A 17,583-nucleotide genomic window follows, 5' to 3' on the forward strand; every position below is an offset into this window, starting at 1 on the left:
AAAACACTACAAAGCAGTGGGACAGGAACTTATCCCAATCAGGAGGGGACAGCATAAGCCCTCAAATCCATCTGTACCAACAGCCCTCAAAGGAAGGTGGAAACACAGTTGGAGGTGGCAGAGTGGACACCATGTGCCGGTGCACATGGAATGAAGATGGCCACAGGTCAACGGCGACAGGCGCATTTACAACAAACTTCAAAGCGGAGACCGAGCGCCCTAAAGGAAGCCGCGACATGAAAAACAACTCTATCAAGGCGCGCAAGGAACCTGTCATCTTCACAGATGCCCTCTCGGTGCTCCGTGCCCTCCAACGCCGCGGAAATAAAGAGACGGATGAACTCGCCACCGCCTTGTCAGAGCCGAGCGCGCCGACGGTTCAATGGATCCCCCCGCGCCGCTGAGTCCTCCGCAAAAGCAACAACAGATGCGCTCCTAAAGACGGGGAAAATTGGGAGCAAAGAGACAGAAGCGTCTCCCGAAATGAAAAAAAGGAGGAGGGGGTGGTGGTCGTCATCATCTCGATAGCGCACGGGAGATAGCGCCGGTGACATCCCAAACACAGTACATCTGAGAGCCTCCCTTGTCTGGACAGGGCTGACAGAGTCGTTTTGTCCAAACTCACAATAGCGCGGAAAGGGGGAGAGAAACGCACAAAAATGAAGTCACAAGAACCTGAAAACAGGTCAGATGGAAAGGTATTCCTGTGACACTGCCCCAACGACCAATGAATACCCACTTCATCGCTGCCCACTAGCAGGAAACGCAGAGACAAAAGGAACATCCTTGAGTCAGAACCTCAGCAGAGACGTGCCAGTCCCACAGATAAGAATAACATTAGTCTGGATATCCAGCATTTCCATAAAAAGATTCCTTGTGAATAATACATACGCGCTAACTGAGAGACATGCTTGGGACAGATATTTTGAGAATCCGTTGAGCTCTTAAATGCAACATTTGAACAGAACTTGATTTTAAAATTGCAATCATTAACACTTACAGTGTTATTTACAATTACAGTATGAAACCTCTTGGTCAATATATACGTGCTCATCTAACACACTACCTCAAAATGTCTTTATATTTGCTTATTTATAAATCAAGCAAACAGGAACTGTGAATAAGGTGTTTTTTTATCTTTTAAAACGTCTTTTGTAATTAGTACAAACAGTACAAAGTCATGAAGTGTCTCCATACACCATGAAAAATTATGAAAAGTCTGCAAAATGCCGTTCATCCATAGTGTTATCTTAACAGCTAAAAGCAAAAAGGACACTTTGACACATCAATTGTCAACATAAAAATGACAGGCAGAAACTGGTTAACATAAGTGCAGTCATGCCTGGAGGTAACTTCAACAAGAAGCCTGCCAGATCATCTTTGCACGGCTGTATCACAACAAAATGCTTCACAGCCTGTCAAAACAAACACTAGCTATTCCTAGCATTATGAAATGTTAAAAATTAAATCAAAGATGGCCATTTCCAATGATGACATTCTACTGTTCTTTGAAAAAGAAAAAAAATTATTAATTCCGTAAGGCCTTAATTCTCACCAGAGAAAACCTTATGCTACCAAAAATCAGCCATTTGACATTACCTTTGTGCTGTAGGCTTTGAAGAAAAGCTAGATGAGGAAGCTAGAGGGAAACTCCTATTAAAATAGTTCTGCAAAGAGAACAATATGGACTGAATAGGGGCAAATTGTGGGGCTTTGTGAGACGCCTCTATAAAATCAAAGAGCTGCATGTCCTTAGCAATCATTTTAGTGGCACGCTCAGGGGTTTTCTGTGAACGAGCAGGGCTGTACTGGTAGCTGGCTGTGCCGGTGAATGCAGTGATCGAATGTGCCTTTCTTCAGTCCGTGGTTTGCTCTGATGGTTTGCCTGCATGCTTCAGCTGCACACGGGGATGCATTGAGCCGGTTGTATGCAAACTTTGCATTGCTGATCACATTCGTCAGCACCGTTTGGGCGACTTAATCAAAATATTTCCATGTGAAGCTTCATTTTGGTGGTGCAGCTAACAAACCCCATGCAGCTCGGTGAATAAATGCATCACAATAGCTTCACACCCTAGATCTTTTCAGACGGTCTCAAAGGGTATATCAACTGCTTTACAACAGCTGCAGACAGCTTGTGAAAAAAAAAAGGTTCAGAAGCACTTCCTCTTATCAGAGCATAGTATTGTCTACCCTTGTATTGTCTATCCTTATACACCAAATTTTTTTTTAAATGAAAGTTTTTGTTTTGAAGTGGACACTTCAAACAAAAGCAATCTTCTATTTGCTGACCTCTTTTAATTAGCATATTTGAAGTTATTTTTTTAAATGCTCAAGCAATTGTTCCATTTTTAATAAACAAGTATTACGGACCACTGCTAGGACTTCCCAAATTTGTTTAAGATACTGCGTATCAAGCATGTACACAAGACCAGAAAGGCTCTTCTGATGGTTTGCGCTGGAGAATTCATCCCCGTTTCTAAAAGAAAACCTGAAAGCCTGAGAGCTACTGATGAAGTTTGTGTCAGAAGATTTTTTTTTTTCCCCGGCTCTGGAGTCCTGACAAAAAAACAAATTGATTTGAAAATCCTGCTTCTGCTCGACCAGACTCTGAAGGGATTATGCAGGGATTGTATTAATGCAGTGTGTCCCCAGTCTCAAAGCAGAATGGTTTGAACCAGGTCACTACCTTCCTATACCACAGCGGACAACATTGCTGCTACTGATGCTGAAAGGGCTGTGAGTGTTTAGAAATTGCATTGCAAAAAAAGGGCTGGCAACTTGCATATGAACAAGTTAATATGACACTGGAAGGGGATGTGAAGACCAACATCAAGTAACAAGTGACATCAACAGTTTTCCAGTCAAATCCACCATTTGAGAAGGTGACCACTTGTCATTTTCCATTCACTCAGCAGACATGACATATTTGACTGCTCACTAACTCCATGACTATGTTCTAAGTTAGTGACATTCAAAATGAATACTCATAAAAACAATTACATTTAAAACATTGCTCATCACAGGTCATCTGTGATAACCCCATGGTATCTGTGATAATGATTTCCTACTGTATTGCTATTAATCTAAGAAATCTAAGAAATATGGGTAACACTTTCTACACAAGACCTACATAACGAGGCCTACATCCCTCTTAAGCACTGCATAAACATGTACACCATCTGTGACGGAGTGCCGTCACTACGGTTGAGTATGCGCTCTGACTGCCATACTAACGAGCCTGGCTCTTTGGCATCGCGGTCAAAGTCGCATGGTTGGTACCCTATAGACCCCGGTTCAAGGCTGGGTGGGGTGACTGCTCTCGCCCTTCACTAAAAAGGGTGTCAGAGGTGGGATGGCTTGCCACGAGGCTATCGGAAGCGTGCCCGGTGTGTGAGCCGTATGAGGGACCCCCAGGTTCAGTTGACCCCGGTGTGTGAGGGACCCCAGAGATGGGTGAAGCACTGGTGAGTGGGGCACCCTGGGATGGGAGAAGTACGGCAAGAGAATGCGTGAGGGACGCCATTGTGCGTGAAGCGCATGGGCGCACTTCCCGAAGGGGAGGGCAGTGTGACGGAGTGCCGTCACTGCAGTTGAGTATGCGCTCTGACTGCCATACCAATGAGCCTGGCTCTTTGGCGTCGTGGTCAAAGTCACATGGTTGGTACCCTGTAAACCCGGGTTCAAGGCCGGGTGGGGTGACTGCTCTCGCCCATCTAAAACCGACTCATAGGGTATTAAAAGGCGCCATTCTTGTCCTAAGTGACATTAACCTGACACTAACAGGACCTATTAGTCAGAAAGCATAGTAATGCCAATTATGAAATGGGAGGTGTCATAGGACACTCAATGACAGCCTGTCAGTTGGCATAAATGTTCCCATACAGTTTACAAACGTGTTATTATTGGCTTAAGACAGCTTTTGTAGTCCTTATGTTGGACTATAAACTGAAAATGGTACTGAAGCATGTGCATTAATTTTCTCCATTATTTAAATAAATATTCAATGCTAGATCATCTAGCCATCCAAGAACATGCAGCACAGCATGAATTCACAAACCAGCATACCACAGGCTATATTACAATGACCATTCACCCTTATACTTTAACTTTCTATAGCATCCCAACATTTTTTTGAATTCAGTAACATGAATTCCCCAAACTTGTAGCATATACCTGCATCATACAGAACTTATTACTCAAAAACAATAGTTTGCAGACTGGAATTTGGATTTGGAAAAATTCATTATGGATATGCGGTCAAATTAAACTAATTTCCATGGCAAAATCAATAGTTAAGCTAAGCAGCTACAAATTATGCAGTTAATTCCAACTTTATAGTACCAACAATATTTTTCCTTCAGGGAGTGGTGTCCAACTGTGAATGATTACAATGTGAACGCTACAAAAGTTTGGGACTGTATGCCTTGGCAGGTGCCTCCAGCCAATATTTAGCCAGTTAGATGCTAATTTGTCTTTTCAAAAATTGACTCTAACAAAGAGAATGTGCACAAAATAATATTAAAAACCCCTGTTGTAACAGATGCAGCTCTCAAGCAATGGTGACCAAGCTGCTTGTGAAAGAATGATTACATTTTTGAGAAACAATGGATGCTTTTATGCGTATTATTTATTACTGTCCCCATTGCCTCTCTAATACTACTTTCATTAAGTATTTCAAATGCATTGTAGATAATTAAAGCTATCATTGTATCCACTGCCCTCTCCTTACAGAATATTCAATGGTTGCAAATCAAAAAGATTCCCCATAAATTGACTTTGCCATCCCTCCTAGGTTTAACTAGTATGACAATACATAATCAATGACAATTAAACCATTTAAAAACAGACAGATCCAGTCAGATTAAGTGTTATGGCCAAGTCCTTTGTTGCTTGTTGCTTGTGTATAAAATTGTCCATTACATACACATCTATACTTTTATTTATGATGATCTTATTTCTAAAAATGAAATGTAGAGAGAATTATACTCTTAAATCCAAGAGTTGAGCCATTTAAATATTTGTTAAGAACCAGACTTTTTGCTGTAAGGATATGAATGTGTCTTCCTTCATTGTCTTTCAGGCGTCCCATTAATCCTTTCTTACAGATAGTTATCCTAAATTAAATTTAGTCATGCACTAAATCAAAAACAAATACTCAAAGTAATTTTCTTCTAGTCACACGTTGATTTGATGTTCCAAACTTAAACGCCCACATGTCAACATCTCCAGGGTGATTTGTGCCCAAACATTTATTGAGATAATAACCCAGAGATTTGTCAGTCTACTGCCATCAAAGGCATGCAACTAAGCAATTTCCATCTTTTTTCCTGAGTGCATGTTCCACGTTAGCCGCTGCACACTATTCTCCCTCCAAGATAAAAAAAAAAAAATGCATTTAAAATGCAGTCTCCTCTGAATCCAGTCTTTAAGACACCCTGAATATTTCTAACTTTTAAGGTGAAAGGCGCACACACAGGCCCATCTCCAGCCAAGTCTCTGTTCCAGTCAGATTTGATAAGCTGGAAAGGCGTCAGCACATGCTCCTAGTGCTGGATGACACACAAAAGGCAACACAAATGTCAGCGCCTTCCATCACCTAGCTGCAGTTTTCTGTTTATCGTTTTTTTCCTGTATTTTTTAAAGTTTGTACTTGAACCCTGCAAACAACAGTTATACTTACAGATTGGTACAGTTAAACCCCGTGATAATTTAAAATTATAAAATGTATGACAGAGAACAAAATAAGCTAAACTAACATATTACAAGAAGTATAAAATAAAGTACAAAATGGCAACAGTGAATGAAGTATGAGCAATATATATGCCCACTCCTAATACTAGCCACACTGTTTTTTTTTTTTTCCCTTTTCAATTTGCCCTGCAAACTGAAGACAGCAAAACTGCAATAAACACAGGAACAGGGGTTCTCTCATTTCTCTCGATTACAGGTTTGTTGCTGAGGCATGATGACGCACCTGCGTGACCGTGCATGAATTAATATTGAGCGTTCCTCTGATAGTGGGTGTCCGGGAGGCAAATTAATAGTCATTCAAAATAAAGAGCACTTGTTCTGAGAGGCCTTAATCATGCACTCCTTCAGTCACACAGATACGGCCTGCATGTATTCTGAGCGCGGCCCACATATCAATCTCCGCACAACAACAACACCGCCGTTGTCTATGTCATTTTCTCCCTCCGGCTCGCCTCTCAAACTTGCAAGCCAGTCTAATTTTTGGGCACGGTAAGTCCATTCAGACAGCTGTGCACGGGGCATGTGTGCTTTGCTTGCAAGTCGATGTGGTGACACAACAAAAACAGTCAAATCAGGGAGGGAGAAATACTGCTGATTGAGTCACCTTCAATCCGCAAACCAGGGAAACGACATGATCCAGGATTTTTCTACTGTGAAATAACTCTGACACGTCAATTCTTGCAAAAAAAGACAAAAGTTGGGAGATGGAAAATGGAGATACTGACATGAAAGGCTGGGAACCTACAAAAAGAGATCGGAATGACAACGGCACTGTACATTTTTAAACAATGGATGATCTGATTCTCTCACGGCATTATCTAATCTTCTTACTCCTTCTTGTAAATGTAATTTGTAAAAAAAATATATATTTTACATTATAGTCTCCCTTATTTCACCCACATGCTGAACATTCACTGTTCCAAATGCTGTCACAAAAATATTAAATATGAATCTATCTTCTCCCTTACCTAAATAGTAAAGTCTTTTAGCAAAACGTTTGTATTACTTTCAGCTGTTTATTTCAAATAAGACAGTGTTGCAGGTAGGTGAAGCAGACAATCTTGCAGGTAGGTGAAGCAGAACACTAAAAGGCTAAAGAGAGGCTAAATAAGTGAAGGAACTGCAGCCTTCAAAGTTAAAATGTACATACCTGTTTGAATATTTTCAATAAATGAATTTTAAAAAGTTAAATCTACATTCAAAAGAGGGAAAAATCAAACGATTTGATTCATAAGTCATGGTAACTTCTTTCTTTTACTTCAACTTAACATGATGATTTATGCAATTTCAACTGAATTTTACAAGTTTTCAGTATTCCAACTGAATTCCAGCTGGTTTTTAAGTCAGTTCAACAAATAATGAGTTGAAACTATTAGTAAATCCAATTTGATTTTACTTGAAACTTTAAGGCAGCAATTGAACTTGAGTTTTTAAGTTGAAGTTATCACAGCGTGGGTTCTGGTCCTGTTCCAGTGTTTCTGCCTCACTATTGCAAAGCCACTGACTTTGGTATCCGTGTTTTCTCTGTCAAACAACACCACACACAGTTAATGAAGAAAATGCAGACATGGAACGCAGCCAGATAATGGAACTATACGGAAAATTAGTCTCATTACTTCTGTTCGGCTTCACACTGAAATGTGTTGCAAAAATCAAACTGCCAGCTGACGTCTGGTCAAGTGCGAGGACAGCCGCTGCATACGCCGTCTGGCTTCAGCTAAGCCACGGCAACCACCAACTGCCGCTCTGCCTCCTCGCACCAAAAGTCAGCTTTGATTCGTTAGGATGCACTCAGTGGCCATGACATCCACTGACAACAGGCCAGGTAGCCTTCGTTTTCAAAAGGCAGGATTTCAGTTCACCTGTGGAAGCTGGAACGTCTGTGTGCATCTATTTGTTCTCCTTTGCACGGCTCCTTGTGGCAAAGGGACAGTGCTACTAATGAACCATCTGTCTTATTTGGTTTTAGGGGAGCAGCGAATGAGGGGCTGAGTGACACTGTGGGCCAGGGGCATGTATCTCACGGAGCCAAAAGGTGCTGTGACTTCTGACGTCCCCATTTCACTATGCGAGAACATCAGCCACTCGGGGTATCTCCGAGATCAATCTGCGACGCTTCCATGGGTGGCAAACCACACCTGCACCACTGAGATTCAAGGCCAAGAATTTAAAAAAAATGGAGCAGCAGGGTAGATCAGCAACTCATTATCATTCTCAGACAAACTTCAGCAGCACTGCCCTGAATGCGCATTTCATTTGGGCAACAACTTAAATTGACTTCAGTCAACCTAAGCTACAGCCTTCATGATCTCACACATGCCAACCAGCTGTGGAATTACTGAAAACCTATGGCTGGACCCAGGGTTCTGACTTAGAAGTCAGCAAACATAAAAAGCTACGCAATCAAAACAGAGGCATTACACTACAGGCCCAAACCTTGGATTTAAAAGAAAGAGGGGCTGAGGGGCTTATGACACCCAGACTATGAAAACTATACCTCAAGCCTGAAAAGAACAAAAACTTGAAAAGAAATTGTCAAAAAGTCGACAAATTACCTGGGGTAGAACAATCAGGGTGGCTGTGATGTTAATTCTTTCTATAAGAAATTGTCAATTGTCAGCAGTTCAGTCACATCAGACAACATCCTGCAGGCTGTTGTGCTGACAGAGAATGTTGGAAAGCAATTAAAAAGTAAAGCATCGTGAAAGACGCGACTGCTAAGGCTACAAAATAACCTGGAGAATCGTGCGTAATGCATCATGAATGAAGAGCTTATCTCTGGAGGCATAGGATGAAGAGCATGTTGAGTAGACTTGATCTGGGTACTTAAAATGCTGTCTGTGATGCCCACATTCAACCCCCCACGACCAAAAAGAAATCCCTTTTGATGTTATGAGTCGAGTGATGTAAAGGGATAATGTACAAAGCATAAACAGAACGACATGTCTGCTGAGCGAGAGCATTGTATTTGAAATGTACTCCATCTGAAGTTCACACAAACTTCTCAGCAAATTGTACGTGCATGTTCGTGTATGAGCTTATGAACTCTACAAGCAGCCAAGAAAGTAAGATCAGTCAAATTACCTTTTCATCTTTACACTTTTTTTTTTTTTTTTTCCCATCCTGCCGGCCCTCTGCCAACTTTCAAACAGCATGGGAATTCCAAAGGAGTGGGGGGACCCCAGTTACAAACAAGTGAACGTGAATTCATACAAAAAACATATCTGAAGCTTGACATTATCCCTGTTTCTAAACTGTCACCAGTATCCTCATTCCAGGGAGTGCTTTCAAATTCGAACAGCCAGCATTAGGGGCCTTTCACACATGCCCACGGCGCTTAAATGCTCATTCCTTTTCACGCTCGGAATGCAGACACTGGGGCTAATGTAAGCGCCAGGTAATCAGAGGTATTCGATTTCCAGCCCTTTCCCAGAGAGGTGGATTTGCAGATGAAATCTGTGGCAAGCATGTTCTGAGCAGGTAGTACCATGGAGCGCAATTCTTCACAGTGGGTGGCCAGTTACATTCCTGATCCTCTAATAAACCCACTGAAAAAAAAGAAAACACAGCTGCTTTAAGAAAGCACCACTGTAGTTCCACTGTCTCCCTTCATCCCCCCAATTCTGACATGTTGATGTGTTACATGATGTGCAAGGTTTTGTGTCAGGAAGCCTGAAATAGGTTTTCGCTAGAATCCGCTGTCGTTTCTGCCTTTTTAAAAACTACCAAAAGCTGTAAAACAATGACACAGTCATGTGGTTTCTAAATCTGAGAGGTGATGTGTCTGACGAGGGCAGATAAATGATCTTACGTACTATCTGCCTCTTCTAATAAATCGGTGAATAAAATTGATACAGTGCTGCAAATGAATGAGTCTGATGGCACAGTGCCACTGCTGCATTGTCTGGGGAGGTCCCTGTGCACACAGTGGTCCAGGAAGGAACTAAAGAACTGTGTGCTGCACAGTCAGCAACTAACCTGCATGAAATGCGAACCTGAAGTCTGAGTTCGAACAGTAATTGTTCAGATGCAAGGCGGGGGCCATTTTCATGCTTTGAGCTGGTCACAGTCTGCATGTTTTCCCCCATCTGCAGAAGATTACAGTGGCTTAGAAATCACAAAGAATTCAAAACATAAATATTCTGCAGAAAAAAAAAACACCCTATCTGTTATGTCTGCTAAATCTGGCCACAGGCAAGAGGTATTCTAGACACTGAAGGTGACTGGAAGCTGCAAAGCGCATATATTACTTTTTTCTAAGAGTCTGACAGCATGGTCAGGGTGTTCCTGCTTGTGACAAAACTGTCCGATGACCCAGTAATTTGGCCCAAACTATACCCTTGAATTTGCATCTGTCATAAGAACTCCTGTTTGTGTACCACTTTATCTGGCTGGAGGGGGTGGTATGCATCATAAGCACACCTCTACCTCAGCAACAGGGAAAAGCTCAAGTAGAGAAAAAAAAAAACATTTCATAGCCTTTAAACGGGGACACTGATGATGAAAAAAGTTCCAAATGAGCTCGCCCTGTTCAAACATTGTGTGGAGGCGGTGGAACCTCATTGTCCAGGCAACACCACTTGAAGCAGTTAAGATCCATTGCTGCAGATACATTTATTTAGCAAACTACTGAGGTGCTTTAAAGATATTTTTCACATACATCACGTGTCTCCTGCTTTAACTACAATGCACTACTTAAAACAGGCCAAGCCGATAGATGCCACCAGATGGCCGGCTCAGAAAATCCACATGATGTGCCATGCCAGTTGGTATTGAACGGATGTGGTCGGAAGCCATCTACCCTGATTCCACATGCAGAATCTTGGTCGGCCATCAGCAACCAGCCTTTAACCACTGAATTAGTGGGTGCGGCCTGAAGATCATTTGGGCTTCCATATAAAGTGATCACTGTTCCAGACAAAGGTGCAGACTGTGCTGTCACCATACATTATCTGTGAGCTGATGCGAGGCAATCGTGAGATGTTTTAAAAATCAGTTGAGCTAATTTGCAGGCTTCATACATTTACGCTGAAACGCAAACAAGAGCAGATGATTTGGCTCGTATTTTCAATTACAGCCTTAAACTGGTTCCAACTAAATTCCAAAAGACCTCTGTAGCACCACTTTGCCAATCCTACTATCAACATTACATCTGTTGTTTTAGAGTGTGAAGTAGGAACAAAGTTTGTGAGAACAGCCTCTGCCTGCAAGAGTGTTTGCTATGCCTACACAGACAGGTTCAGGAAAATGCTCCTGAACCAGTGTGCCTTGAAATATAGAGGATGGTAATTAGTCCCTAAGATCTTAAGAGTGTGAGCTGTAAGGCTGATATGTAGAGTCCTTTACCACCATGTAAAGCAAGATTTCACAAGATAGTAGGTAGCAGACCAAAGAGGACTGTGGGAGTGAATAACAGCCTAACACATGAACTTGATTTACCAACACACAAGTAGGCAGTACACTATTCGCTTCTGAAAATGTATGGTACTCTCTACTGAATGAGTGTAGTATTCTCTACTGAAGAAGTATAATACTCTCTACTGAATCCAGGTAATGTGTTGATATTGTTCACAGTTTTATACACCCCTTTGTTTTGATGCAAGTTTTTTTGGTTGGGACATGTACCAAACCATCAATAGCCGTTGATAACTTTTTGTCACCAATGACAAAAACTGCCCATTGATATTTTCCATTAGATAATTTTCAAAATTCCCACCCACGCCCCTTTTAACACATTACAACACACACAGCTCTCGCTGGTCTGTGGTTCCGCAAAGTTCGGTTATTCAGAAATCAGGCCAGCGTGTGTGTAATTATAGAAGTATTCAGGGAAGCTTGTGAGCATGTAAATGTAGCATTAATTGCTTCTGATGAACAGGACAAAGGGGCCTTGTGGAGGGATACGGAACAAAATGTAGAGCCCTTTACAAGTCTAGTTCACTTGGGACGAGTGTTTTTAGCTTTACTGTAACGTCGGTCCAGAGCATGAATGTTCAATATGGTAAGATCTTGTGTAAAGCAAAAGAATGTTAACACATTCCTATTCCTAAACAAAATGGAGATGTGTAAACTTACTTTTGAAATTTCTTACCAACGTTAACTAGTGTTTTTATGACTTACTTTCACCACCAGATAATCATTTGCAAAAGAAACTGGAAACAACTGGACAGTTAGGCATGAGAAATCATAGCATTGCCTCAGTTAGAAGTCCCTTTGTGGTTAGATGCTGGTTGAGATTGATCTTGGCATTTATTAAAAAAATATCCTTAAAAAATATCCCTAAAAAATATCCTAAGACAGCCTTATCTTATACTACAAATAACATTAGATGATATGTCAATAACAGGCTTATTGTCCTAGATAACATTTTTGCTTTTTATATTCAATATGACACAAAATAGGAGTTTATTACAAGCTCCTTGTTCACATAACATCCACATACATTTCTTTACTGTTTTAGGTTTAATCTTAACTTTGAAGAACTGAGTCCATACTCAGATGTTTGAGAATGTTTGCTTTTTGTTATTATTAATAACATAAAATGAGACTTAATTAATGTTCTGTAAGCACATATATACAGTGTAGGCAAATACATGGGGAACTAATCCGAAATTGGCAACCACCCCTGCAGTAATTGTAGATCAGTAGGGATGAAGCCTTAGAATTGTATTTCTTTCAGCCACTAGCACCACACCGTATCTCATCTGAAGGTGGCTCAGGGTAGTCCTCTACTTATAGTATCCTAGTGAGAGTGCTGGCAGCAATTAAGGAGAACAACTATTGCTATAAGACCGAGGCCATCTGAATAGCTCTCTGACATGTTTCTGCTTTCTTTAAACAACAGTGCAAAACCAAGCCGCAAAAGTAAGAATGTGCTTGTAGGGTTATGAATACGTAGTTGTAGTGGGTAAAATTCCATTTCATTCATTGTGTGTGTGTGGGGGGGGGGGGGGGTATTTTTAGTTTGACCTAATATTAGTGAATATAAGGTATTAATCTATCTGATTTAACAGAAAATTGTGTCAGTGGTTCTGCAAAAAACTAGCTAAGACTGAACTGCATACCTCTATCAACTATTTTAATCTTGGTGAATGTATTTTTCAGCTAGGTCTCTAAATGGAACTGAACTTCTTGCATAATTGTGGGGTAGTTTCAGTGTGGCAGAGCTCATGTATGTATATCTTTGCATCTTTAGTTTGTCATAGGTCAGTCTAGAATGACCACAGATGCCTCTGTCTATGTCTTTAGATCTCCTCCTTCACATAATGGGTTCCTTTTCAACAAATCACTGCAAGAACTCTATTGAGAGTGACACAGTATCCCCAATGGGGGCATACCAAGGTTGAAGCCACTGGCTTGAACAATTGGGAGAGTCACATGTGTTCTGTTATAGCCAGACATTCAGTCCCACAGTTCCTTCTGTCTTCTATCTGGAAGGTTCTGGTTGAAAACACAAGGCTCCAATGCTGCCTGAGTTCCTCTGCTGACTATAGATATTCTGTGCCCCCTCCAAAATGTTCACAACAAGCCAACAATTCAGAACACTTCTGGCTTTAATAGACTGACTGACCCTATATACCCTATATATAGAATCTGTGGTTTAAACTGATATTCCCCATTTCACACTGCCACTTGAAACTGACAATGAAATATAACTTTAGTACATTGTTTTTTTTTTGTTTTGTTTTTTTTTTTTTTTTGCATTCCAGGTTGACGATCATTGAGGGGATCTAACACTTTAGTATACATGAAGATCTTGGTAATATTCAACTACCAAAACACTTGAAATCTCTCATCAGACTCTAGGCAAAAAATATACTGGGATGATAACAATACACATTTAGCTATTTAGCTATGTTTATCTACTAACATTCTCAGCATAAGCTAGTTAACTTCTAAATTCTAAGAAGGTAATACAAATGTCCAAATAGCTAAGTGCAGATGAAAGCGTGCAAGATTTTTGAATCAAACTATCAAACTGACTTGATGCTGGGTATGACAGTGCAGAATCTGCAGTCTTATGAGGATGGGGGTGAGTGGGTGGAGGTGGGGGGAGGGGGCACAAGCATGAATCCCTAAAATGAAGGAGATATCATACTATCTTATCAGCAATATCAGAGAGAAGGATACAAGGCAGCAGAGATATTTTGGATGAAAATGGATGTTTTACGCCATCACCAACGATCTTCATGTTACAAAAAACTTTATTCATCAAATAATGAAGTGGGTAACAGCTCTAAAAGCTTTGCTGAGCTGCAGAAGTAGTCCGCTATTAGTAAAACGTGCCAGTTTGTGTTTTAAAGTGTGAAATTTAAATTCAGTACCGGGTTACCATACGCTAATAGGCAAAAGAGACGGAATCGGATTCACAGTATATTTTGGGACGTGAAGGTGAACAGGAATGGAGTGGGACTACATACAGAGATTCATGGAAACTTTTTAAAATTAGCAAGTTAAAAAAAAAGACAGCTTGCTAATGAATAACGTGTTTCAAGACAGCCGTCTGTGAACGCTTTGAAGGCTGACGGGAAGATCAGAAAAAATTACGTTGCAGAGAGCTATAAATTAAGTATTGGGGAGTGTCACGTGATGGTGTCAGTGTCACAAAATTGTTGAATTAAATAAATTCCGCATTCTGATGTAGTTGCCTTGAGTTAAATGCGTGGTAAACAGACACACAATGGGAATAACCATTGTGAACTTTTTATGAAGATTCCTTTTACACTATTTGGTGGCACTTAAAATGGTAGTAGTTAAACATTCATCAGCCCATGTCGTACGTACGGTGCCATAACCACCCAGGCAAGATACATCTGACGCTGACCGCTCGGGACTTTACGACCTGAAACTGGCGTGAACAGAGAGCGCTATTACAACACTAAAAAGGGGGCCAACTGGGAACATCTCGCACCAAAAACATGTTCCACGGTTGCGCATGCCGGAACATACTATAACACAAAATCCTGCAGTACCTCAAATGTCCTCAAGGTGGATTATTCTGAATATATATATCAGTATTCGGACTGTCATTTGTTTCACGGTAAATCAAAATCTGACAGGGGTGAGGTTTCAGCGGTGTTTCAAAACGCCAAGATTTTGTGAATGGTCCTGCAAACCAGTATCATCTAGGTGTTATGAATCCCATTTATGCGCCTCATTTAAGTGTTTCAAAACACTTAAACAGTGCGCATCATTTCATCGGCGCCTAATGATGAGTGATGCTCGGTAAGATGCCGTTTACTTTGGTAAGTTTTGTTTTGGTTCTTCTCTACTTGATTCAGCAAGCAAAATAAATACTAGACATAAAATGCATACTTTCAAACATTTCATCAAACTGAGCCGAATCCGAATCTCACGGCATTTAAGCAACAACGCAGAACGTTCGTGTGCAGGTTACTGTAAAAAAAAAACGCTCGTGAAAATCTCCAAAAGGATGCGAAAATACAGAACAACCTACGACATGCAAATGCGCCACAATCAGCTGCCATGTTTTCACAAACTTGATGGATCAATTATTATGTAAGGTCCATGCCTGTGTTTCATGTATTCTTCAACTAAAACTATCATCCTCGCGTACAAACATTTAAAACTACAGCCAATATTGTGCTCAAGATGTGTATGCGCGGGGTTTTAACCAAGAAAGAGCTGGTGCTATTGCGAAATGGTTGGTACCATGCGTTAAAAGCATCACAGGAACTGTTCGCTAAAAAGTGAGAGTCTGGAAGCGTCTTACCTTATAACTGCTGTATCACCCTGGCGAATGGTGATGTTGTCGGTGGTTCGCTGCATATCCACACTTCGGACAGGGAGCCCTGTTGGAATAAGACACAGTAGTCTGAAAAGGGCAGCCTGTAACTGCCTTCGACAGGATTTCCTTCCAACCATCATTGTCTCGGCGACCGATGAACTGTAGATCCAAGAAAGTAAATGCACTTTGCAAAGAGAGATTGGAGTCCCGTTCCGACACTGGTAGCTACTCCACAACAACAAGCAAAGATAGATTTTCGGGAGTGATTACATGGAAGAGGATAAACACGCCTTTGGGGGAAGCAAAGCAAAAAAATGACTTGAATTGAAAAGGTAGATTCCGTAAACCTCTGCGAACCACGTATCCCACTAAAGCTGAGGCTCGCGTATGAGGACTTCTGAGAGATTAGTGGACCGTTGCTCTCGTGAGTGTGAGAGAATTCAGCGCTCTTTCCCCCTCCCTCCCTCTCTCTCTCTCTCACACACACTCTCTCTCTCTCTTGCGCTTTTCCCTCCCAGTTTCCCCCACCCCCGCTATACATCGTCCTGCTGCCCCCCCTACCAGAAAATCTGATACTCCCTTATTGGTTGTCACGACAACAGCACCATCTGAGGTCCCCTTTCTACCAAACACAACTGCGGTCGAAGCTTCAAAGAACAAGGAACGTTTATTCTGGTCATTTGCGGAAGATAGGTTACCGAAGCCGGTTTTAGCTTTAACTGTCTTCTAAAAGAAATACGCGAGAGAATAAAACAAGTCACCATTAGGTGATGCGCTTAACAGCTACAGAACATAGCATCGAGCTGTTCGTACTTCAAACGCTCTTATCCAAAGACGAATATAAATAATCTTTTGGAGAGCTATTCCATAAGAAGCGAAATTGCTGGGTAGCTAGATGTCTAATTGCACTGCTGTGCGATTGCTTGCTTTGTCGGATTTAAGATGATGTTTTTCTGAGGGTCTAAAGAATTTTCATGTAGTGTTATTGTGACAGGGCGTTTTGTTGTAACTTTGAGGACTCTTCTGGCAGCTGCTCAAAATGAGAACGTGATAGAGCGCATTGATCGCAGTTTCAAATTCCACACACTTCCGTCAAGAGAAAAATATCTGACTTATTGCAGTTTTATTGTCTCATTCAAGGGAAATAATTATGTAAGTAAGGGGGTGTAATCACAAATTCGGTAAAATGCAAATCTGTCATTACCGTGTCTTCAGTTTTTTTGTTCTCTCATGAGTCAGTAGCTGATCCTCTAAGTGATTATTATTTAATTTTAAGAGAATCTGGGCATCTACGCCAGCGCATTTTCAACATGGAAGAGGTAGTCGAAAACTCGTGTACTCTTTGATGCTGTTTTTGAAATAATAAAAGAACAGTGAAGAGCTCATTCATTTTATTGAATAATTTACTAAGTTATGATAATAAAATGAACTATATATTTTATTACTAATTTAAGTATCCAGGCAACTCCTATATTTTTTTCTTTTGTCTAATTATCAATGGATATATTTCAGTGATTAGTTTAACTATAATCACTTTAAACAATGGACAGAAATCTTGTGATTGTCCTTTACTTACTAAATAACATGACCTGCAACTATGACATGTAACCTGTGAACAGCGATATTGGTGAATTTCTGATATTCAGGTAAGGAAACTGCTGCTGTTGCCTAGGCTCTATACTTTTCAACAATATGAACGAGTGGAGGGGAATAAGTCACTGTGCCATGCAGTGTATTGTCCTATGAACTGAAATCATAGATACAGATACAAAAACACAAAAAAGTGCAAACAGTATTTGTAAACTTCACACATCTGTAAGTCACATTATATGGAGAAGTTAGTTTCTTAGTGTAATTACATCATGGGTAAATAAGGATTGTTATTGCATGCAAATGCTATGCAAGTCATATACAAGTGTACATTGTTACCTATAACATATAATTATATAAAAATAGGGGACCATTTTGGGTAATGGTTAAGGTTAAGGGCTAAATGTAGGGTTATTGGTAGAGAAGAGAATGGGGATATGATAAAATGAAGAGACAGCATTATAAAGATGATTGGTGTAATACACCAAAAA

At 40.8% G+C, this 17,583-nt stretch overlaps 1 protein-coding gene across 2 annotated transcripts in view; it reads right to left on the minus strand.

Annotated features, from left to right (window-relative positions):
• LOC118782663 (limbic system associated membrane protein) overlaps window positions 1–15,967 on the minus strand; it is a 251,379-nt gene extending 235,412 nt beyond the window's left edge. For both annotated transcript variants that reach the window (XM_036536094.1, XM_036536093.1), the window contains exon 1: window positions 15,488–15,967. In XM_036536094.1, the coding sequence (XP_036391987.1) occupies window positions 15,488–15,642 (155 nt within the window). In that variant the 5' untranslated portion in view covers window positions 15,643–15,967. The remainder of the gene's footprint in view (window positions 1–15,487) is intronic.
• Window positions 15,968–17,583: the final 1,616 nt, after the last annotated feature.

The sequence above is a fragment of the Megalops cyprinoides genome, chromosome 9 (genome assembly GCF_013368585.1).
Source record: "Megalops cyprinoides isolate fMegCyp1 chromosome 9, fMegCyp1.pri, whole genome shotgun sequence".
Lineage (NCBI taxonomy): Eukaryota > Metazoa > Chordata > Actinopteri > Elopiformes > Megalopidae > Megalops > Megalops cyprinoides.